Genomic DNA, 25,001 nt, shown 5'->3' on the forward strand with positions numbered 1-25,001 from the left:
TTCCAGGTGTCCTCAGCATTTGAATTGCATGTTTGTACGTACCACTCAAAAGTCTCTGCATAAGGACTGGCACTGGGTTGCTTCAATCATCACGCTGCTATGCTGAATCTAGGTACTTTCAGATGAAGCCAAGTGGCATATGTTCCAAAAGTAATTGCTTTTGACCTTGTATTATTGTATCTCCACCTGTGTTTGTCTGTATACTGTGCATCCCTCCCCTCCAACCAAGCAACAGCAGCTTTACGTGTCTCGTTATAAGTTGCTTTTGAAATTAGTTTGCTTTCTGGGACCTGCCAAGTGCAAGTGCAGAAAGCATTTCAAGTCCCGCTGAGCGCCAAAGGACGCTGGCCTAGGATAAAGACAATCAACTGCCGGTATTCCAGAAAATTCCAGGAAGGTCTTAGAAACCAAGAAGGAAGCGTTATTTACCAAAGGACAATGCCATCTCCCACGGCACTGAAGAGATCATTTGTGTTTGGATTCATTGGGATAACATGTCGACAGTCGGGGTCATTTTCCAGGGCTTTGTTTATCCAGTTGACAAAGGCAAACTTCTCTTCCTCTGCAAGTAAATGATAAAAATGGCTTATTTGCAAAGTGAAAATCTGACATAAAATTATGTACATGGATCTCAGATTGCCATGCCCAGGAGAGCCATTGAGATGCTATCTGGTCCCTTATCTTATCATCTTACGTTGATTGACACTGAAAAATCTCAGTGACTTGGGGACCAGGCACAGGACCTCTATTCACTCCAAGTCATTAAACATATGGCAAGCAGATTTAATAATATCTAATTATTATATATTAGATATAATAGATATATAACATGTAACTATATTTGTAAACGTTAGAGATATATTTTATTTATATTTAGATACAATTTAAATATGAATGTGATCTAATGCTTACAGGATAAAACTCAGCGGCTGCCTTCAGCCCAGCCAATTTAAATGTGAGATGATCACAGATAATCCCTACAAAATCTTTGAGCTTCTGTATATAATTGTTATGAAATAAAATCCTGTGTGATATAATCTTTCTTTCTTATCAATAAAGCTGCCAGAAGTTGATTTCAGAAGTTTTAATGAAACCTCACGCTATGCCTTACAGCCCAGTATGGTGTTTCCCAAATTGTGTGTCACTGGAAACACAGAAGAATCCCGAGACACCAAAGTTCGAGTCTTCATTGTCTTGAATATTCATAATGCATATTTATGTGATTTCTGTATTTAAAAGTAAAAGGTTAAACACTGCCTTCACGATCACAAATGGTACTTAACCATGAACTTATCTTTAAGATCCACTAACGTGTTAAAGAACTCAGTTTGGGATTCGTTGGATTACTGTACCGTTTGAATTTTTAATAGTTTCCATTAGGGCTGTTGGATGGCAGCCTGTAAAATAAATACACAGTTTCCTTCCAAATCAGTAAAAACATAATATTCTTGACCCATCAGTGGGCATTGAGAATAATCATGAAGCGTGGAGGAGATACAAGCCTGAATAGTTCATTTTATCCAAAAGATTTATAAAGGAATTCTGGCAGCCTCAATGTATTATTTATGTATGTATTTATTTATTTAATTTTTTAAAATTTACATCCAAATTAGCATATAGTGCGACAACGATTTCAGGAGTAGATTCCTTAGTGCCCCTTCCCCATTTAGCCCAGCCCCCCTCCCACAGCCCATTAACCCTCTGTTTGTTCTCCATGTTTATGACTCTGTGACATTTTGTCCCCCTCCCTGTTTTTATATTATTTTTGTTTCCCTTCCCTTATGTTCATCTGTTTTGTCTCTTAAAGTCCTCGTATGAGTGAAGTCATGTGACATTTGTCTTTCTCTGACTGACTAATTTCATTTAGCATAATACCCTCCAGCCTCAATGTATTTTTCTTTCAATATATGAAGTTTATTGTCAAATTGGTTTCCATTCAATGTATTTTTTCAATGCTGTTGAGATTACTTGGTATTGGACTCTACCTAGAACTAGGTTTGCTCCTCCTCCATCACGTCCCTGGAATTAGCCCGCCAACCACAGGGAAACAGGCAGTAGTCAATACACTCGCGTTGGCTTCTGTGTCGGTTTGCACCCCTTAGGTTTCACACCGAGTTTAGAAGGTGGAGCCCCAGAAGGCACAGATCCTTTCCATATGGCTCCCTCTCCCGCTACCCCCCAGTCTCTCCTCATGCCAGCACCCTCCCCACTTCCGCTGGGACAGCGCACCTGAATACGAGTGCTGGGTGCCGACGCTGGACTGTTCCGAAGTACCACCGATCGCACAGATGCCTTCCTTCTTGTTGATCGCCTTCCTAAAGGTCTTGGCAACCTCTGTGCTTTTCAGGCCATGGAAAACCTGCAAAAATGGAATGTATCTTTAGAAACCCAATCTGTGATCAAGAGAATCCCAAAGGGAAGAATACGTAATAGTGAGGTGGGGAGGGTGGGAATCCATTTCTGGATATTTCTCAGGTTGAGGCTCTAAGCTTCAAACGCATCTGCGTGCGTCCTGCCTCGTACCCACCTTGATAAACTCATCAAAGCTGATCCTCCCATCCTGGTCCAGATCACCTGTAGCCATCAGGTTTTCTGTAATTTCTCTCACTTTGTACCCAGGCAGAGGCAAGCAAGCAGCCTTGAACAAATCATTCAGCTCGTTGCAGCTGATGTACCCATTGCCATCGGTATCTGCAAGGCAAGAGAGGACTTGAAGTTTCAGGGCAGTTCAGGAAACAGGATAAAGAGGTGGGGGAAGGAGAGACGGGAGGTGAGTGGGCTGGAGGGGCAATCATTCGGGGGTCGCAGCCTGACCCCATGCGAGAGTCAGAGTCTCGCAAGAGGCCTGTTTCTACCGGGGAGGGGCACTAGCGTCACTTCCAACATCCACACGTCATAACGTCACAGCAGAGGTTCTGGCAACAGAATCTGAAGAGACTTTTACAGAAAGAGACGGGAAAATACATCACAAGCTTAGAGATACAAAGCCAGAGTATGGAATAGCAGAAAAGCAAAGGAAACCAAGGAAATCAGACCAGATAAGAATATGAGAAAAGCGGCAGGGGTGAGAGGGTCCATATTCCATGTTTTGATAGAGAAAGAAGCCATCTTCCTAAAGCAGATGTTTCAAAATTAAGTTCCCTCAGCTCCTCTAACCAATACCGCTGTATTCCTTTCACTTCCGCTATTTGGCTCATGTTACCGATTCACTGAATCTGTCCTGAAGCTACTCAGCAAAGAGGAGAATCATGTGACTCGAGCTGCAGGCCTGCTCACCAACTTTGGCAAAAGCTTCTCTGAGCTCCATCATTTCTTCATCGGACACTGATCCTCTGGCCATTTTTATTGCTTTCGGCAACAGATCTGAGGAAGGAGAAGAACATAAGGAATGACTTCCGTGCGTCTTAACTCTTAAAGTACCACAGTAAGCAGCAATTTCCATTTATCAAATGAAGAAAATATCCCTCCGTATCCCTCACGATTTATACATATCTTCCCCATATGTCTCCATATCTTCCCTTATTCTTAACCGTCCACGTGGCCTCCAATTGGCCCTCACCACTCCCTCCTCTCCCTGGGTCTACAGACTGTTCCACATCAGGAGCCGGAGCTGATTCCCTCCCCCTTGAACCTGGGCTGACCCTGTGTCTGCTTTGACCATTGAGGAGGCAGCAGGAGCCATGTCTGGGACTGGAACCTTCTGGCTCCTTCCTTTGGGAATGCTCAGTCTTAGGATATTCCCTCTTGGAAACCAAGTGCCATGCTCTGAGATGTCCAACCCGCATGAAGAAGCCAACGAAGGACCGGGTACTCTGCTCACCTGTCCCTGCTGGGCTCCCAGCTGACAGCTAGCCTCAACCGCCAGGCACCAGAAATTGTACACGCGGATCTTTTACAATTACACACGGAGTAGGCCACTTTGGACATTCCAGCTAATTTGAGACCCTAGATGTCCACGGTCCCCCGTCAAATCACACAAAACAGAAAAACCACCCAGCTGTGCCCAGTGAACAGAATCGAGAGATACGGTAAAATGGCTGTTGTGGTAAATCACTAAGTCTTGGAGTCGTGTGCTGCACGGAAATATACAACTATAACACTTAACTTTTACATAAATGCCTTTTTTAGAGATGATGTCATGTTCACATTTACAATTAGTATGTTTGGCCAAGCCAACAGGTAACTTTTATAACTTCAAAGGGAGTTTTCAAAGTTCTCTCAATATTGAGGGAAAGGGGAAGGGAACCTGACCCTCTAATAATTCATATGTGGGAATCTCAGGGACTTTTTAGGTGTTCTTGTTTTCGGAAAGGCTAGTCTTGCTGGGAAACTTAAATGCCAGCGCTGGAGTTAATTTCCCCTTCCCTGTGCTTTATTGCTGCCCTCTAGTGGGTAGAAAGAGAATGAAACAGAAAATGGATTATATTCTCCATGCCCCTAGCTAATCCACACCAGAATATTTCAAATTGCAGTTCCACTAAAGCTTGCTGGATTTCCTGGTGGTGAAGGGATAAGCAGGGTGGGAGTGCGGATGATGGGGTATTTTTACATGTAATTATAATTTGAGCATTTCAGTGAAGTTACTGATGTTTTGCAAATATGTTACATCTGTGAAATGCCTGGGTGGCTCAGTCAGTTAAGCGTCTGACTCTTGATTTCAGCTCAGGTCATGATCTCATGGTTCATGGGACTGAGCCCAACATCCGGCTCTGCCACGGACACTGTGGAGCCTGCTTGGGATTCTCTGTCTCCCTCTCTCCCTGCCCCTGCTCTGCTCTCTCTCTCTCTCTCTCTCAAAAATAAACAAACATTTAAAAAACATATTTCACATTTGTTACAGGATATTACTTTAAATGAATTTCCTTTTCTATGTTTTCACAGCATTTTATAGTGCTATACTTGTTCTCGGTGCCAACCAATCAACAACCACATAAAAAGGGAAGCAAGCTTAACACTTAGATCTATAGTTCAAAAATGCCTTACGCTCAATTTGGCTTATCCACCAACTTACTCTTTTGTTATGTACACATATTGGTGGCGTCAAACTTTGGTTTCCCCCCAAATCCTTTGTTAACAGAAGCTTTACATGTAGATTGAAGCAAACAAGACAAAATAACAACTCTGAGAGGCGTTGGCTGAAGAAATTCAAATGTTCCCCTGCATCTACTATCCCACTTCCTGTGAGCTTATGTACCAGTAGGAACTCCAGGGAGCATGATTTGAAAGTCAAAGGCTTAGAGGTGCCTGGGTGGCTCAGTCGGTCAATCATCCGACTGGGGCTCAGGTCATGATCTCGAGGTCCGTGAGTTCAAGCCCCGCGTCGGGCTCTGGGCTGACAACTCAGGGCCTGGAGCCTGCTTCAGATTTGTGTCTCCCTCTCTCTCTGTCCCTCCCTTGATTATGCACACACTCTCTCTCTCTCTTAAAAATAAACATTTAAAAAAGAAAATCAGAGAATTAGATACTGTTGCGATTTCAATTCCTCTAAAAATATGTTTTATTATCAATAATAATTTTATTAGTTGCCTCATGTATCTAAAAAGGTTCACTGGGTTCTCTGAAGGAAGGTAAAACTGCACAGAACTTAGCTGTAATAAGCAAATATTTACACAGCACAATAACCCTCAGACACAGGCAATGGCTATCTGACTTTCTTGCCTTCCTCACTCCTCTCCTTTCCTTTTGTTCTCTGCCTCTCTCTGTCTCCCTCCCTTTTTTAAAAAATGTTTTCTTCCTTTCCTTCCATCCACTCATCCTCCCTTCCTCCCATCCTTCCTTCCTTCTTCCTCCCTCACCAAGCCTTGTTCCAAAAACAATTTGAGCCAGCTTACAAAGTTACACCCAAGCGTAAGAATTAAATGAATAAAATCATGTAATTGTTAAGGAGGAGAGCCACGCCTAGGTAAGACAAGATAATGGCAGGGGGGCTTTAATCCTTCAAGTCCACAGTTAAGACTGCGTATTTTGCTAGAAGCAGGCTGAAAATCTAGTTCCAAGTTCTCTAGAAGCGAATGCAAAAAGGGAAATGTCATCAGTTACATACTTCACTCCATCTCTAAGAGCCAAACAAACCAATGTTTTTTTAGGACCACAGAACTGAGGTCTCATAGCAATACCTTCACCCAGGAGAGGACACTTGTGAGGTGCAGTAAACACTAGCTTCGTGTTTATTATCATGTCCCTCAATGAAATCTGATGGCATAAATATAGATATATATTCCCATTTTGTAGAACAGGAAACAGAAGCTCAGAGAAGTTAGGACACATATCTCAGATCACACAGCCAGGGAGAGGAACAGCCAGGATTCCAATTCTCAGTCTTTTCCCTTCCCTCATGCTGTCTACTCAGGTTCAATGCCTCCACACTTCTGCTAGACATTCAGTTTGTCAACCCATATGCTCACTCAGCAATTATTAACCATCTAATATATATACTCCATGGGAGATTTTAAAAAATCCATAACACAGAGAGCCTATCTAGGTATTCTAGCTTAGGAAGATTTTGCTTTCATGTGTGAGGGAAGCAAAGCTTCTGTGCTAAGAAATTCGTACATAACTTTGTACCCTTTTCTAAATCCTTGTTGAGTAATTTGGCCTAGATTTCCTTTATGCCTTTACAAATATTCCATATACACATCAGGAGAAGGTTCTCCATCACGTTTCCACAAGATCTTTGATAAAATCCAAGGGGCTTTAGACCTAGAGGTGGCTGGCCTTTCTTGTTCTTAGGAGTCTTAATTCACACTTCCTGGTTCATGGATGCTCATGGGGTTGTTATGAGATAAATTCATTCATTTACCAGTATTTTCTAAATGCCTGCTACAAGCCAGGTGCTGTTCTCATTTCAGGTGAGGCATGTCTACACTGCCCTAGTTACCCGAAAAGCAGGGAACAATGTTAAAGGTAGAAGCTTGAACGGGATCTCTGAGTCTGAACTTAACCCCATCCTTTGACATAAGCGTCTCAGACCGTCGAGCACTGTAAGGGGCTAGGGAGAAACACAAGTGAAGACAAAAATGAGACTGCGTCTTAAGGGTCAAGAGCAGGGCCAAAGAAGCAACAAAAGAGTCATCGTATTAGATGAGAAAGAAAATCTCAAGACCACAGTGCAATGGAAAAGCTGAGAAAATGAATGGCATGGCCCGTTCAAATTAAAGACCGAGAAGGGGTGGGAGAAGCGTTATTTTAAAACCATGTGGTTTTTAAACACCATTGCAAGTAGGTCAAGATGAAAAACCTGGGCATCTGGAAAACTGTATTTTTTCAAAGAGATTTATAAACGGGGAAGATCAACTTAGAGAAGCCGTAGAGTGAGACAGCCCTCACATTTTAAAGTTCCAAAATCCCTGAGTGGTTTGCGAGCCAGAGGAAAATTCCTTTAAAAGGTACATTGGAGAAGCAACAGTCAACAGCCCGAGTTACTATGATGCTGCCTTGTGTGGGGGCCCCAACACAAATATACACCTGGAGAGGGTCTCTTGTTCTGTCAAAATGGGCAGTAAGTCTTGGAGACACAGCCAACTCGTAGAGGCAAGAGGAACTTAAGGAATAATTCATTACAACTCCTTCGTTCTCGAGATCAGAACACTAGAGTTTCAATGAGATTAAAGGCCATGTCTCTGTCCAAGTTCTAGAGTTCTAAATGTAGTTGCTGGTGAGCACAGCGGGAGAAGGATGAAGGGACCATCAATAGGGCCTATTAAGGTCCATAGCTGAGAGGAGACCCTTTAACTAATTGAACTGAACGTGCAAATGGCACCATGTTCACAAAGCCGAGGAGCAGGAAGAAGAGGTCATTAACACCAAGCAGATCAGACCATTTCTAAGAAGGGTATCGCTGGGGTTAGAATCAAATCTGAGGTACTTTACACAGTCTATTGATGCGTTTGCCTGGAAAAAATATACCCACTTCGTGCCCACTTGAAGGCACGGGTGGTATTAACATTTGTCAGATTCATAAGGATAGTAAGTTAGGGTTTCAGTTTGCAAATTGCTGGCCCCACACTGGCCACAGTCTCCAGAGAGGTCGCTGCAGGAATGGGATGTACTGAGGCATTTAGAGCCTGAAACGAGGGTTTGAGGAAAACACGTTCCTTCCAGTTTCCACTCTACTGCTCCTGCGTTAAGTGGGGCCCCCCTTTCGTTGTTTCCAGTTTTATTGGGAAATACTTGACATAGCATCACTGTGTGAGTTTAAGGCGCACAGCAGGACGGTTTGATTGACATGTGATCAGAATAGGTTCAGCTAACACCCATTTTCTCATCCAGGCGCAATAAAAAGCAAAGAAAGAGGAAAGCACACAGGGGGAAATTTTTTCTCCTTGGGAGGACAACTCTTAGGATTTACTGGCAACGATTCTCCTATATACCATACAGAAGGGCTAACTGCAGCCACAGGGTCGTATATCACATCCCTAGGACTTACTGATCTTCCAGCTGGAAGTTTGCCTCTTTTGACCACCTTCCTTCAATTCCTCCTCCCCCACCACCTGCCTCTGGTAACCACAAGTCTGATCTCTTCTTCCATAAGCTTAGTTCTAGTTGTATGTATATATGTATTTTAAGATTCCACAAAAAGTGAGATCAGGCAGCATTTACCTTTCGCTGTCTGACTTCTTTCACTTAGCATAATGCCTTCAAGGTCCATCCACAGTGTCACAAATGGTCGGATTTCCTCCTTTCTACGGCTGAATGATATTCCATTGTATATACGTCACAACTTCTTTCTCCCTTATTAATGACGGCATCATCTAACTATGCCCTCCCAGGAACCATTTTAAGGTATCTCGCAAATCAGGGGTGAATTATGGAATCCTGTTTTAGAATCACTGTCCAAATCATAAATCTAAGAGTACAGACTCCCACCATTCATCTAAGTCACATCCGGCTGCCAGGTTTTCTGTGAGCACTTAAATGTATTAAATCAATAGCTCTAAAATTCCAAGACATTTGGCTGAAGAAAGTACCGGTTGTTCACTTTTATAAGATTATTTCCAAAGTCCTAAGAACGCCAGATTACCCCCCAAGTTGCAGAAGCCACAAAACCCGCTCATTTCTTTAGGTCAATGAGTTTTGAGTCTCTGCTTAGAGGAGGCTGGTATTTCCCAGGTCGGCAGTGAAAGAGAACTTCTGATAATGACTACTTAAGAATAAAAGCACCTAAACTCAAGTTCCCTAAAGTCTGAATACAGAAACTATTTGTGGGAGGTTGTTATAGAACACAGTGCTGTAGGATTTACAGAAAGAAATATAGTACATTCTCTAAAATAAATGCAACCGTGTAAGCTGAATTTTCTCTGAGGGGTTTCCTAACTGGTCATGAAAAGCAGCAGAAGGGATGAGGAAAGGTGACTGGCTAGGGTGAGATGCCCGTGGGCTGCATTTACTCCTGAGAGGTGGTAATGGTGTGCTGGTCAGTATTTCGGTTTGATATACTGATGCCCAGTTATATAACTGCCAGGATCAGGGAGGCATCTGTGACCCGGCATCACATTGCCAAGGGACTCTTTTTGAATGTGTCCTACTTTTCCTGCAACTTGACACAGTGGGTAAAATAAAACTGGAAACTCAGGACCCAGATTCCCAGCTTTGCCTCAATAATTTCAGGACAGCGCCAGGAGAAAGCTGTACAACTTCCAAATACGTGAATGAACAGTTAATAATCCAAAACAACGCGTAATCGAGAACGTCACTCATATTGCAATCTTTAGTGCTAGACTACACTTACTGAAGAGGAACATAAAACACCTAAGACTCTGAAGCAAAATAGCATACCCATAAGTTTTTAAGAAGCCATCATGATAAGCTTCTACGAGACAAAGAAGCAGGTTTGCTTCACACAACTCTGTCCTCTTCATGTTACAAAGTAGGGGATGTAACCACCAGTGATTTACTGTAAGTTCTCAGGACCATTTTCGGGACGTTCCAAAGCTTAACGTAAAGGATGATTCTGAAAATGTAGTTTAACAATGACTTTGTTTTTAAGAAGCCATATAATTATAAACAGCGTCAAATATAGAGGACCATTTAGAGGAACTCTTACGAATTCTTTTTGTCAAGTCAAAATCTCCTTTAGATTGTCTTTTGTCCCCTCTCTCTCGATCTCTCTCTCCCTGCAGATATACTGATTTGCCTAAGGGCCTCCCCAGAGCACAGAACTGGGATCTCTACCACCTCTGCCCCCACGGTGCAGGAGTGGGTCAGGGGCACTGACCCGGTGGCTCTCTTCTCTAGCTCTCTCTCTCGGGTGGCCTGTGAACTCTCATGGGAAGCTGGCAGGCCAGGTCACTCTAACCCTGGTGAACGTGATGTTCTGGGGGCCTTTGTCGTCTGATCACAGTTGAGGGGCTTTGGAAGCTGTATACAGAGCCCAGCTCAGTTACCAACCAAGGAGTGCCCATCTCCCCACTTCCCCATGCTGCCTTGCTTCTCCCCACTTCCTTCCTCCCCCAACACCCCACCCCCACACTGCCTTGCTTCTCTACCGAGCTGCTCATGGCCATGAAGGGTGTGACACAGTGGGTGCCCGGGGGGCTAGGTTGGTTAAACTTCTGACTCCTGATTTTAGCTCCGGTCATGATCTCATGGTTCATGGGATCAAGCCCCACATGGGGCTCTGCGCTGATGGGGGGATTCTCTCTGCCCCTCCCTGCTTGTATTCTCTCGAAAAGAAAAGAAAAGAGAAGAGAAGGAAGGATGTGACACAGAACAAAACTCTTGCAAGCAAAGGGGATGCTCTAAACTGGGGCTGGGGAGGCCCTCATTGCCTTGTCATCCCTCCCCTTCCCCGGGGTATATATAGGCAGTGACTCTCCTGGTGTTAACATCTTGAAAATCCCTTCATTCCACATTCTACCACAAGGACTTTAAGATCCAGACCCTTCCTTCTTGAAAGTTCAGGGTATCCTTGGGTTTTGTTTTTCAAAAAGCTGAATATTATTATGGACTGATAGATCACCCACTCTTCAGTTCAGTTACCTCAATATCAGACATCATTCATTCCTCGTTTGTTCATTCATCCATACTTTCATCCTCACCTACTAGTCTGTGTGCAAAGCACTGCTCTCCTTGCTGGGCTATAAGCGAGGGGGTCACAAAGCCTCGGGCTCTATGAAGCCCACAGTTACATCTCAGGTTTCAAATGTGACACAGAGACTATCGCTCACTTCTTGCAAAACGGTGAAATACGATGAGAAAAGCTCTGAAGATCAAAAATGGACAAGTGAAACAGGACCGCAAGGGGGAAAAAGAAGAGTAAGAAATTAACACAGAAACTTACCTAAACATACAAAGAGCAAACATCTTCACCAGCCATAAAATAAAGAGACCCAGATAATTTACACACTTGTACATCTCCAAGGAAACCACAACCAAAAACCTGGCAGAGACGGGAAGGAAATGTGGAGCTTGGGCTTGGGAGACCTAGGTTACTGCCCGTCCGTGTGATATCAGGCTCTGTTTGGCCTCCCTGGGCCTCCGTTTCCTCATCTGTAAGTTGAGAAACGGAATCCCTTCCGTGTGAAAAGTTCCCAAAGTCTACTCTCTGGCTGGTAAGCGTCTGCACCAGTTAGGGCTCGGAGAAGGTGTGCTTCAAAGGAGCCTAGAAATAGGGGCAGGGGTGATCAGGAGCTGGGGCTATCACCCTGGTGGGTCCCACTCTGCCCCTCCCGGCTCCTGCTCTTACCTCAGCGGCAGGGAGAGCTCTGGCCTCGTGCATTGCCCTCACTGAGCAAGGCAGATGCCCACTGCTCGGCCGCTCAGTGCAGAGCAGGGCAGTTGGCGAGCTGCACGTGGGATCTCCTTTCTGACATGCCTCCGTGTACAGCTCAAGGCACGCCGATCCAGTTCCCTCCCAGTTTCTAGGCAAGACGGTAGGCAAACTGTCCCAGAAAGAGAGCCATCTACTATTTTCTTAAAAATATCTGAATCATGAAACCCTACAACCTCTCCGATGTCTCAAATCGCTACCCTGTAACCTAAATCTTTTCTGATACGATGAAAGCTTTCTCTCTCTCTCTCTCTCAGGCTATTCTCAGGGAGGAATTAGAGAAGCTGCTCATTTCATAATGATTCTGTCACCTGCCTTTAACGACTGCCACCAGGCCTTTCAAAACAATTCTTTTAACCTGCTTTTGGGGGCTTGTCGTCCAAGTCTTTAACAGTTTTCTTTGCTATGGTCTGGGTCCAAGCCCACTTTCTTAAATGACAGAAGGATAACTGAGACACAGAAGGTGGCAGTGAAGGGACCGCAGAGATGACCTATCTGGCCATGTTCCTCCCGCCACAGAGGAGAGAAATGACACCCAAGTTAAGAGATGCTCCCTGGCCCCACCCTGCCAGCCACCAGCTCTGCCTAGGGTGGCAGGTCTCTGCCTAGGGTGGCACAGGTCTCTGCCTAGGGTGGCATAGCCCGGGGCTGGGCCTCCAAGCTGTCTTATAAACCCTGCTGGCCACTGTGATGCCTGGCGGTGGGGTCTCCAGATAACTGCGTGCCTGACTCTGAGAGGACAGGAAAGGAACTGTGGAGACAGCAGTGGCCGAAAGGAGGGTAAAACCGGCCAGGATGCTCTAAGCCAGTGAACCAGGAGCACAGAGGAAATAACAAGGAACGGGTGCTAGAGTTCACCTGGATGTAATCTGCATATCACCATCTGGACTATGAAAACCCTCTGGGAATTCTAAATATCTGCTACTAAACAAATGTATACATCTGTGCATGTCTTGATTTCCTTATTTTGAGAGAGTCAGAGACGGCGTGAGCGGGGCAGGGGCAGAGACAGAGGAAAAGAGAGGGAAAATCCCAAGCAGGCTCCATGCTGCCAGTGCACAGTCCGATGGGCGGCTCCATCCCACGAACCGAAAGATTGTGACCTGAGCCGAAACCAAGAGTCGAACGCTTAACTGACTGAGCCACCCGGGTGCCCCCACATTTCCTCTTTCGGTAAATATCTGCCAAATACCTACTATATGCCAGGTCCTGGGCTAGATGCTGGCAACACAAAGGTAAGATGTGGCCGTGGCCTGGTTCGTAGGGAAGAGAGACACCAGTCACTAGAATACAGGGGGCAATTTAGAGCCATAGGAAGTGGGGAAATGGCTCTCTCCCGGAGAGCCAGGCACGGTTCCCACAGGAAGTGACAGGTGACCTGGAATTCCACAGATGAGAAAATGCTTAGAGTTCAGTCAGTCTTTTTTCTTATTCATGCCGGATGATTATGGATTAATCTCCACTTTTGTTGGAGTCCAAGAAAACAATGGCTAAAAGACAAATGAGAAGGCCAGGTAATGTTTACTGAGTGCTTCTTCAACGCTAAGTGTTTTATATGCATTTACCTCGAGCCACAGTCCTAGGGAACACTGTTATGATTTGCTCTTCAGAGACGAGGGAACTGAGATTATAATAACTGGCCCAGGGTTACCTTGCTGTGAACTAGGGAAGCCTCAGGCTGGCACAGAGCCTGGGGGTCGGTTGAGGCACCCTACACCCCACTACAGGCCAACACGATGTAGGTCTTCCTGGAGGCAGCTTTCCTCGTATCTGGGGTCACTGGATTTCTGTACCTTAAGGTTCTCTGCTCTCCTTCGGGGTTACTCAGCTCTGACCTCGAGTTCACTGGGGATACACACGCTTGGCAAGGTTTTACCTATGGCTAAAACCTTCCCGGGCTCTTTGGAGAAGTTCCCTTCAGTTCCTCAACATCTTCAGGGGAGAGTTAGGAGCAAGAACACCGCCAGGGTGACCATGCCCATTCCTGCCTGTGCCTCCTGTCTCTGCGGGACAAGGGGTGCTCTTCCTTAGCAGCCCCACACCTGTCATCCCATCACATTGAATAAAGCCCTGGCCTTCTTCTAGGGCTGGAGATGCAACGATGAATAGCAAAGAATCCTTGCTCTTGAAGGACACACAATCCTGTGAAGGAAAGTGCCGACTGCCACTTAGAGGCCACGCTGACCTTCACGTTCTAACTGTGTTATTATCACGGCGCTGTGGGAGCAGAGAGGGAGAAGCACTTAACTCTGCCCCAGAGGAGAAGGGAGACGTCTCCAAAGAAGGCAATATTAACTTTCCTTGAGCTACATCTCAAAGAACCAGTTGGAATTTTCCAAAAAGACAAAATGGAGAGTGGCACTCCATTTCTCCACACCGTGGTCCCCATTATCCACAGGGGCTATGTTCCAAGACCCCCAGCGGATGCCTGCGACCACGGGTAGTACCAAATCTAATAAATACTATGTTTTCCCTTATACATACACAACTATGACAAAGTGCAATTTATAAATTAGGCACAGTAAGAAACTAACGATAATTAATAAAACAGAACAATTCTCACAATATTCTGCAATAAAAGTTATGTGAATGTGGTCTCACTCTCAAAATATTTTTTTGTACTGTACTCACCCTTCTTGTGATGATGTGAGATGATAAAATGCCTACGTGGTGACATGAGGTGAGGTGAATGATGTAGGTGGTGGGATGTAGCATTGGGCTACTGTTGACCTTTTACCTTCTGATAAAATGTCAGGAGGAGGATATTTTGCTTCCGGAACGCGGTTGACCGCGGGTAACTGAAACCATGGAAAGCGAAGCCGTGGATATGGGGGGGGACTACTGTATAGGGGAAAATAGCCCTGCAAAGGGAGGAGTCAAGCAAGAGAAGGTCACCAAGGAAGCCGTTGGGGGTTTAGTATGACTGGCCCAGGAGGCAGCCCCTAGAAGAGTTTGGGGAAGTGCCAATGTGGTTGCCTTCCTCACCAGCTCTTGTCTCCAGAAGAAAAAGCCTGGTGATCTAGGCTCTCCCTGCTATCTTCAGCCACGATGCTGACGACATCCTCTTTAGGTCATACAAATACTCTGCAGCTTCCTAATGCAACAAAACCACTGTGTCTAGAGGCCATTTTGGGTTTGTTTATATGGACAGGGATTCCTCCTTCTATCGCCATCTCCCATGTAGAAAATACAGCCCTACAAAGTGAGGAAGGAACTGGATATGTTAGAAAATGGGAAATGGGGCCCTGAAAAGTGAAGTTACTCCCCAAAGTCTCAAAGTGAGTCAGTGATTGGTCTGAAAAGCGAAGGAGAGCCTTGAGAATTGTCGTTTGGTTTAGCCAAGGTATGGGAAAAACAGAAGTCAACTAAACACTTAAACAACGTAACAGATTAAAAAAAAACAAACCTAGGGATGCAAAATCCATGAAATGTACTTTATACCTCGGAGATGTCGATGGAGAGGAAAACAAGGGGAGAAGTTTCTTCAACCACGTCTTTCAGGAATGGCCTAGGCTCCACAGTTTACAGCCTCACCTATTGCAACAACACAAGCTGCCTTTCTCCTAGTCCAAGCCAGCAAAAATCCATTTCAGGCATCCAAAATCCTCATCCAAATGCTAATGATTCTGTCTTCCTTTGTGAAATTACATATACAATTGTATATCGATAATAAAGTAGGAAGCAGCGTGGTATGGTGAAAAGATGATGAGTTTTCTATGCAACTGCTTCTTGCTATGTGTTTTTGTACACATTCCTTAAACTAAAAAAAAAAATTTTTTTTAACATTTCTTTCTTTCTGAGAGACAGAGCACGAGCAGGGCAGGGGCAGAGAGAGACACACACACACAGAATCCGAAGCAGGCTCCAGGCTCTGTGCCGACAGGCTGACAGATGCAAGCCTGACACGGGGCTTGAACCCATGGACCACAAGATCATGACCTGAGCTGAAGTCGGACGCTTAACCGACGGAGCCACCCAGGTGGCCCTCCTTAATTTTTTTTTTAAGTTTATTTATTTTGAGAGAGAGAGAGAGAGAGAGAGAGAGATTGAGCACATGCGTGTGAGTCAGGGAGGGGCACAGAGTGAAGGAGAGAGAATTCCAAGCAGGCTCCAAACCCAGCACGAGCCTGGCATGAGGCTGGAACTCATGAACTTTGAGATCATGACCTGAGCTGAAATCAAGAGTTGGGCGCCTAACTGACTAAGCCAATTAGGTGCTCCTTAAATTTTCTGAGCCTCAGTTTCTTCATATGTAAAAAAGCGATATTAGTAATGCAATTTACAGTGCTCACTCCATAGGGTTGTATTAGAATTAAATGAGACAGAGGATTTAAATTGTATACAACAGTGCTTAATGAAGGAAGGAAAGAAGAAAGCAAGGAAGAAATGAGTGGGGAAATAAAAAAAGAAGTTTCACAAAATCATCTTGGGGAATAAACGCAATTTCCACCATAAATTGTATCAAGTATTATGTAGAGTCACCACCTACAATCCACACTTAATTGTATGTATGTTATATGTAGGTCTGTGTGTATGTAAATCTATATTTCACATCTGTTTTCTACCTTCAAATGGTCTTAGTGTGGCTCATTTTGGTTCTTTTAGCGCATTTCTCATACAGAGTTCTTGAAGTCAGTTGCAAAAGGTATTGCAGAAGTGCTAACTGACATAACCAGAAGTCAACAGCATTGGTATTGGCTGATCTGAGGTTGAGTGGTCAAGGGGCTTAGTCTTGCCTGAAATACTGACGGTGGAAAGTACCTTCTAACAGTTGAGGAAGTGTGGCCAGAGTGGGAAAATGTACAGCAATCTTAAGAAAAGCCTGACCACATCTCCATGAGTCACCAAAAGAAATGAGATCTATGAGTATCTGTGATGGGGACCATCGGGCAATGTCTCCTTAATCGCAGGTGTCCAGGGGACGGATTCTGTGAGTTTGTGCCCTACTTCTGTCTGCTCTCCACTCCCTCATTGTCTAGGCATTTTCTCTATGATTGTTGGAGCTGGAAAAATACCAAGACAATACGCAGCACACATTTGTATGTTCGCAATTACAACAGAAGCTTCTATTTATTCTTAACAATGTGACCTCATTTTCTATAGGCTCATTGGGGTCGTTGTTCTAGAATCTCTAATGACAAACTCATTCTCAAAAAAAAAAAAAATGAGGACTAACAGATACATGGAGGCAGGAAGTTTGTATTAATTTGACGGGCTATACATATCTTCAGTCTGTTGGAAGCCACAGTTTGGTTGGCAAATATTTACCGATACCAATTTATACTGGGATATGTGATACATCTCATTTCTTGTGTCAAAATTTTAAATCACCTTTAAGAAACTGTGACTATAAAATGGGAAAGAGGCAGGGTGTAAATCTTGGTTCTGGCACTTAACTGGCTCTGGGACCTTGGACTTAATCCTCCACGAACCTCAGTTTGGTCATCTGTTAGAAGAATATGACGATATCAACCTTATGCATCTTTTGTGTTAAAATGTAAGAGTAAACATATGTCAAGTGTTCAGCACAACGCCCAGCAAATGGCGAGGGCTCGGTCAGTCCATAGTGATGATGAGTGTCGTGGAGTGACTGTGCAGACAGACTGATGGCATGGGGAAATGGGAAAGGAAAATGACCCCAAGAACAGTTCTAGGAAACAGACAGTGCTTTCTCTTATTTTATAGATGAGGAAACTGAGACTTGCTCAGGCTCCACACTTAGTAAAAGACCAAAATACGAATCCAAACTTGCCTCCAAATTTGCTCTGTCTTCTGAATATCATACCTGTTTGTTTCATGCACAGAAATTACAGATAGTCAGACTCACAAACTTTAAAAAACTAAGATGATATACAATATTAAGTACATTCTATATTGTATACTTTATATATGATCGGACAGATTAAGTATCCCAATTGCCTTTACTCTGTGGTCATAGGAAAGAAACAAAGGATCAAGGATATGTTGATGAAAAGGCTTCATCTGAAAGACAACAAGGAAGGGAAGGGAAAAATGTGAAAAATTTCTCAAAGGTGACCATAATATTCTATCTTTCCAAAGGGATTTTTTTTTTAATGTTTACAAAGCATTGGAAATGACAGGGCAAGTTCATTTCACATTGTCAAGATGAAGAAGGAGGGCGTAACAGCATAGGCGTTGCTCATTTTTTCTTACTTTCACTTTGCATGTATCGCCCAGATTTCTCCCCTACGGACCCCCCACCCCCACCCAGTGAAAATAACGTGGGCTGATGATGTCAAGGAGGTGTAGAGGACCCACATTTTAAAATGTTACACCAGAGATGAACAAAGATGCAATTCTAATTCTAAGTTTTGTGGGAGAAAAGGAAGAAGATGCAAATTTTATACACATACATTTGTACACCTCTTTACTTCATATATTTGGGTACACAGCTTAGATAAATTTCGGTACTGACTGCCCGACTGAGGGATCAACATGCAGGGTGTTGTTTAAATGCAAAGTAATTATTCCATTAATTCACTTCCCCCCTGAAAGTACAACCAGAGAAAAAAGGAAAACAAATTATCCGGAGATTGCAATTCACATGCATAATTAATTCGCCTGCAGAATTCGATGTCTTAGCTTTTCTGCCTGTGGAGAACATAATCTCTTTTCCATTTTAGTTCAGCCACTCAGAAAGACGTGTGCGTGTGTGTGTGTGTGTGTGTGTGAGAGAGAGAGAGAGAGAGAGAGACAGAGACAGAGACAGAGACAGAGATAGAGACAGATAAGACAGATAAGGCAGAGAGCATCCACTGGCTATGTAACTTCTGCTGGACTAAAACACGAATCAATGCTGCAACCACAGGACTGTGGCTGTGTGAGTTCCTCAATTTAACATTGCAGCTTTTCCTTCCACCAGAAAAAACCCAATGACCATATTTGAGAAACAAGCCTCCTTATAACTTATAAATGGGGCTGACACACAGGCGTGGCTCTGAAGTTGAGCAAAACTCATTTTAAGCCCCTAAGTGGGTCACTTTTTACATCTATTTTTCAACTCACAGTTAAAACAATCTTGCATTCTTTCCCAGTTTTTAGGACACCTATGTTTGGCCACGACTGTACAATTAGAGATATGGGTGTTCCAGTGTAAATACTAAATTGTCTAATTTATTTGTGTCTATCAGTCACAACAGTCAAAAATGTGAATAAAACTTGACCGAAAGTATTCTAACCTTTTAAGACTGAAAACTTTTCAAAGCTTTTGAGGATAGAAATCATATTTTGTGACCCATGCAGAGATCGATAAATGGGTAAAAACTAAATAGTCAAGTGCAGAGAGGTGCTGGGTAGATACTGATGGTGATGGTGATGAAGGAGAAGGAGAAGGAAAAGAAGAAGAAAAGGAAGAGGAGGAATCTGTTTGATAAAAGCAATTGGAATACAGATCCTTTTATTTGGGATAAATTATCATTATTTGAGCTCAACTCCAGAGCTTAGGTACAAATAAGCCCCATGGTCTGCTGCCTGTTTATTCCAGGAGAATATTATCTCTCCTGGAATTCAGCAGTTATATAAAAAACTGATTCAAATGTAGAAAATTAAAGTAATAAACCATCTGAATGGATTGACTTTCTTCACATATGAAGATAACACCAGTAACTACCTCACAGGATCGTAGGGATGACTAAATATATCAGTATTGGCTAAAACACAAAAAAATACTCAGTCCCGAGGGAGTAGTACCCGAGTGTTAGCTATCATTATTAGGGTGGTAAATTGAAATTCTTTCTTCCCCGCTCTATTGCTTGCTGTAGGTTACAAGACGAAGCGATGATGAAATTACTGGGAAGACTGATGTAATCACTGAAACTTGGCAAACCCAAAACAATGGGGGCAGTCAATAGTTTAAGGAAATGGACTCAGAAGGGAACTGAGGAAAGCCACGGGAGATGCCATCTGGGAGCAGCTGTAGGGAGATGCCCCTAAAAATGTGAACGTCTAATCTGGTGGCAACTTCTCAGAACTTCAAAATGAAAACAGCATGAAACATGGACGCTTTTGATGTAAGTGCCTTGCCATCTGGCAAAACAGGGAAACTTGCAACTCTTGGAATCTGTTGACACTGGTTAGTTTGACATTTCGGTGGAGCTCTAATGCTAATGTTTATTATGCCCGCAGGGCTCAATATGTAGATGGCATAGCATCATTTTGGTTGGTGGTTTCTGTGAGTTGGGAAACTAGCTGACAGAAAGCCCTAAAGAAACAATTAGACTACTATAAATAATGTTACTCTGCCACAAAATCTATTAATCATAAAGTCTGGTGCCTTTACAATCTTGCTTTATAAATTTTGACTCTTTGTTAATGGAATCTTATGAGCAAGTTTGTTAATTTTATTTCACCTAGACTGATATCAAAATGTGTTTGCCCTCTCTCCTCTATATATGGAGGGTCTTTATTCTACAAGTAATGAGAAGTTGACTTGAGAACTTTCTAGAATAATCCAAAGTAACTAAGCAAAAGTTACTAATATCTGTTCTTAGGTTCTCTGTCATCAAAGAAGCCCATTATCAAGTACAATAGTTTCAGTAAGTGTAGCTAAGTTTGAGGTCATTGACTGTGTTTAGGCCAAAATAATAAGATTGTAATTTTGTCTGTTTGTGATGGTCATTGGGAAATTTCCTAAATACCTTGAACTCAATGTCCATTCAGTGCTTTGAGGCTAAAATGAAGAATAGTGCTTTGGCAAAGAGGAAGCACGGTAGAATGCAAAATACCGTATGATTACTATATCTTCTTTCACAGCCATCACTGTGAGGAACTCAGTAAATAATAAGTTCATAAGTGAAATCAAAGAAAAGACCTCCATGCATCTCTAAGTAGCTGAGAGAAAATACGTGTGACAAATTTTCAATTCAATAAATATCATTAGTGCTGACCACGTGCTAGGAGAGCTAAGAAGGAGCTCAGGCTGTCAAACAAGGAATTGAAACTTAAGCAATTATGCTTACTGCTATACTTACTCTAAGATCAAAACGTTAAACAGACACACACACAGAAGAAACTGTTTGTGGGGCAAGGAAGATGGCCGAAGGGTTCCATAGGGAAGACTTCCAAAAGGACTCGTTTCTTGAAGTGAGTCTTGAAAACTGACTGTAAGTTTTATAAATAAGAAAGCAATCAGAGCAACAGTTGGAGCAAAAAGAAGTGAAAGCATGGAACTTTCTGGCGGCTTGTGGTCTTGTGCACCCAGAACATGGGCAAATGAGGGGGGGGGGGTGAGAGGATGGAGGGCAGCCAGAGCAGAAGGAAGTGACAAGAAATAAGGTTGGGGAAGTGGTTGAGGCAAGTTTGTGAAGGCGTACAATTCTTTGGTAAAATTATACATTAATTAAAAGAGGATACTTCTTCATTCTCTAAAAGAGGATTCTGCACTCATTACATGAAACCCACAACGGTATCTCTTACTTATAAAGACAAAAAAAGCTTCTGGGTTTATTGCAAATTTTTTTCTTCTCTCTTTCTCCCCCTCTTTCCTTTAAAATTATGAGCACCAAGGTCTCCTCAGTCAGCTTCAGAAATAAAAGCTTCTAATGATCTACATCTGGGAAAAAAATATGCTGGTGTGGAAGAAGGGATCTAGAAGAGACAGATGCTTATAGAGAAGCAATATGGAGCTGGAAATCATGACTATCTAACATCCCTCGACCCCTCCAATAACCCAGTGACAGTGGGCCAGTTGCTTCCACGGTGAGCCCCCCCCCGCCTCATGTCTAAAGGCATTATGTGAGATAATGCTTAAGGAGTGGCTACATGTTGTAAGTAGGTATAAATATTATAATATAATAATATTGTTATTACTTGTCCTCTCTAAGTAGGTCGTATTTGAATGGGACTTTACTTGTTGGCCTCCCTTCCTCACAGGGACCAGAAGAAGGTTTATAAATGGTATTAAAATACTGAAATTGTTTCCCAAATTACTGATTGTTTCAAGGCATACTTTGTAAGTTAAAGGAAATAAAATTTTAAATGTGACCAAGAAAAGCATCCTTCAGATAGCTAATGAAATGTCCCACCATAACAGTGCTTGATCAATGGGTAAGACCCAGAAGATTCTTCCCTGATGCTACTGGGGGTGAGCTAGACAGAAGAGAAATGGATATTTTATAGCGTATCAGGTTGACACTTTAACAGTCTAAACTTGATTTAAATCAAGAGACTTTTTTCTCTACTTTGAATTAACTTTTTCATATTCCATTTTATTTCCTTCCAAAGTAAGGAAAAGACTGACATACCTTCACACTCTAATTTATTTCATTCTCATTAATATCTTTACTGGAAAGAAGATAGAGCATTTTTTTAATTTGTTCTTTTCTGGGGCTCAGGTCCTCCTCCCCCAATTCCACATTTTTGCTAGTTTAAAACCACTCACGAGAGATGTGTAAATATCGATGCCCACATTTTGCAACTTTCAGAAATTCACATTTATAGGTAAATGGCTAATTCCATTCAAATTTGCCTGTGCAGATGGTTCTTTGAAATGTTTTATTTAATAGAAACCAATTATGATAAATTTATGTAAATTCAAAACTAAGACACGGCGAATAAACCAGCGTTGTTGACTGATAGGTTTTTTTTTTTTTTTTTTTAAGTTGCCCTGGGGAACTAACTTGAAAAAATGAGTTGCTATCCTTGAATAAGAAAAATTGGGTTTTGATAAGTACCCTGATAAATTAAGCCATTTCCAGTCTGAATGGCTTTTATGTTTATCATCTGTCAATGGTTGTTAATACTGTTGGATAATGATAATTAAATGAATGCCGACGCTACAATATTTAAAGTCTATGTTTCAACAGAGCTTCTGGAGTAAATATTCCATGTCGACTTTATCAGAATTTCTGATGTAGACAGAAGCCTTTCATCCAGAATTTAACGGCCATTTGTTTGGTCATCAGCCTAAGCAATAGTTCAAACAATTCCGCAAAAACAGTACAATTAAGCCACGCAAATTGCTTTTATTTTTAGAGAGTAAATGAAGAAAAGGCGCCTCCGATTCCTTGTGGTTATTAGACATACACATTAAAACCACTGGCACCAAAATCACTCAAATAACCAGTAACACACTCAGCAACATATGACTCAAGGCATTAATACATCCACTCAAATGCTGTAAAGAAACTTTTTAGAAAAACAGAACCACGGGAGCTAAAATTAAACTACTCCCACCAGGCCAATGAGCAGCACAATCTAAATGATCAATACCCACTTTCCTGAAAACATTTTAAAGTAGATCAAATCACAGTAAATAGCATCCCTGAGATAAAGCAAGAGAAATAAATCAAAACATGGTTTGGTTTGAAAGGGGGAAAAAAAAAAGGGGGCACCTGGGTGGCTCATTTCGTTGGGTGTCCAAATTCGGCTCAGGTCAAGGTCTCACTGCTCTTGAGTTCGAGCCCTGCGTTGGGCTCTGTGCTGACAGCTCAGAGCCTGGAGCCTGCTTCAGATTCTGTCTCCCTCTCTCTCTGCACCCACCCCCACTCATGCTCTGTCTCTGTCTCTCAAAAATGAATAAACATAAAAAAATAAAAATAAAGTAAAAGGGAAAAAAAGAATCCTGGTTTTGGGGGTGCTAACTGTGGATAACTAGAGAAGAAGCCACCCCACAGAACTGAGGGGTCCGACTCTGGACAGCCACATGGGGTGGCTACAGCTTGGCTGGGCAGTTAAACGGTGACATGGTTCACAGAGGGCTCGGGTGACAGGTGCTCAGATCTCAGTCCCCTGAAGGCAAAACCCACAACCCACAGAAACAGAGCCGCCGCCCAACCAGGAAAAACATCATGAGCACTTAGAAATGACAAAAAGACATTAAGAAATTTTACCTTGTTGAAAAACTGTCCTCAGTGGTACTGGCGTGTGACCAGAAACCCCCTCCTTTCTGATCTGCAGAACAACTTTGTCAAACCCGGGTACGCGGTCACAAGGCAGGAAGTGACTAGAGTGACAAATCATCAGGCAGGAAAGAAATAGATTTTGTCTTTATAAGGACATTTTACCTAACTTTTTTTTTTTTCTCGTGTCTCCTCCCCCACAAGAAATCACCTGACAGAACAGGTCACACTGAAATTCAGAAACGTCTTACCACTTCCTTTTTATAAGCATTTTTCTCTTCCCTTCCCTTTCTTTCTTCTCTGTCTCCTAAGCTCTGGGCTACTTAAACCTGTCTGATTTCAGATAACAAGGCAAGGTCAGCCTGCTACCTTTACTACTTGCTCTGACCCCACTTGCAAATGCAAAGCCCAGGTGCCTGGCTACTTAGAGCAAAGACAAACAAATGATTCGTTTTGAGTGAAGTAGCCAAGGGAGAAGGTGGAAATCCACCTGAAACAAACTAAAAGGGATTTCTTTGGGAAAGCTCCGCCCCAGCCGAAACCTAACCTCTCTCAAGTGTCCCTGAACACCGATCTTATTGGAGCAAACAAAAACAAAATGGTCTCTTTAAGGGGAAGGGCCTAAAAAGAATGGCCACTATATTATTTACTCACTTTTATTTATAGAACATCTATGTGCTAGGGATCTCTTTAACCCAGTTAAAGATTTCAATTATTTAGACGTTTCCTATAAAGAGCACCAGTGGACGACACAGGCAGCTGCTGTAGTTAAATAGGTAGCTGAATTCCTTCTTACTGACCAGATTTATTTTTTGAATGCACGGTTTATAATGTTAGCAAGTAATTAAAAAAAAAAAAAAAGGCTCTATTCTATGTGCAAACCCTGGATGCTTGTCTTGAGGGCAAATTCCCATTGTCCAAAGTAAGTGCACGAGTGCTCATGGCCTCACAGAGGCTGTGAAGGTTGTGTAGTGCCCTGAGTAATGTTAACTAAGTATAATCTTCACATTTGCCCCAAACTGTGTATGGCTCCAGCGGTCAGCTACTGAGGAATGAAGATATACGGCGGTGCTTTAGTCTGACAGTGAGTTGACCATGCTTGATCATTCTACATGCTTCTGTAGTTGCTAGGAGCCTGGAATCCCCCCAGTGGGCATTCCGGTCGGGGAGCTGCTCTTATGCACCTTTTGCTTCTTTGAGGTCTCCTCTAGAAAGTTCCTGCTTCCAACCTCAAATGTTAAACCAAGCTGTTTCTAGTTTATCTACTTCATTGGCCAGTGATGGGGCAACTTCTTGGTCAGAACCACACAGAGGCCATCTTGAAGAAGAGCATGGGCAGAGTAATGGGAAGAGATGGTGGAGATTCGGTCCATTTG

At 43.0% G+C, this 25,001-nt stretch overlaps 1 protein-coding gene across 2 annotated transcripts in view; it reads right to left on the reverse strand.

Annotated features, from left to right (window-relative positions):
• The window catches only part of LCP1 (lymphocyte cytosolic protein 1), a 50,875-nt gene extending 27,146 nt beyond the window's left edge, over nucleotides 1–23,729 (reverse strand). The window contains exons 1-5 of one of the 2 annotated variants that reach the window (XM_060637166.3): nucleotides 23,617–23,729; nucleotides 3,277–3,363; nucleotides 2,528–2,691; nucleotides 2,230–2,359; nucleotides 430–562 (exon numbers count right to left, since the gene is read on the reverse strand). In XM_060637166.3, the coding sequence (XP_060493149.2) occupies nucleotides 430–562; nucleotides 2,230–2,359; nucleotides 2,528–2,691; nucleotides 3,277–3,340 (491 nt within the window). In that variant the 5' untranslated portion in view covers nucleotides 3,341–3,363; nucleotides 23,617–23,729. Of the gene's footprint in view, nucleotides 1–429; nucleotides 563–2,229; nucleotides 2,360–2,527; nucleotides 2,692–3,276; nucleotides 3,364–23,118; nucleotides 23,282–23,616 lie in introns of those variants that run through there. The other variant, XM_060637167.3, reaches the window with a different exon arrangement.
• Nucleotides 23,730–25,001: the final 1,272 nt, after the last annotated feature.

Source organism: Panthera onca, chromosome A1 (genome assembly GCF_046562875.1).
Source record: "Panthera onca isolate mPanOnc1 chromosome A1, mPanOnc1 haplotype 2, whole genome shotgun sequence".
NCBI lineage: Eukaryota > Metazoa > Chordata > Mammalia > Carnivora > Felidae > Panthera > Panthera onca.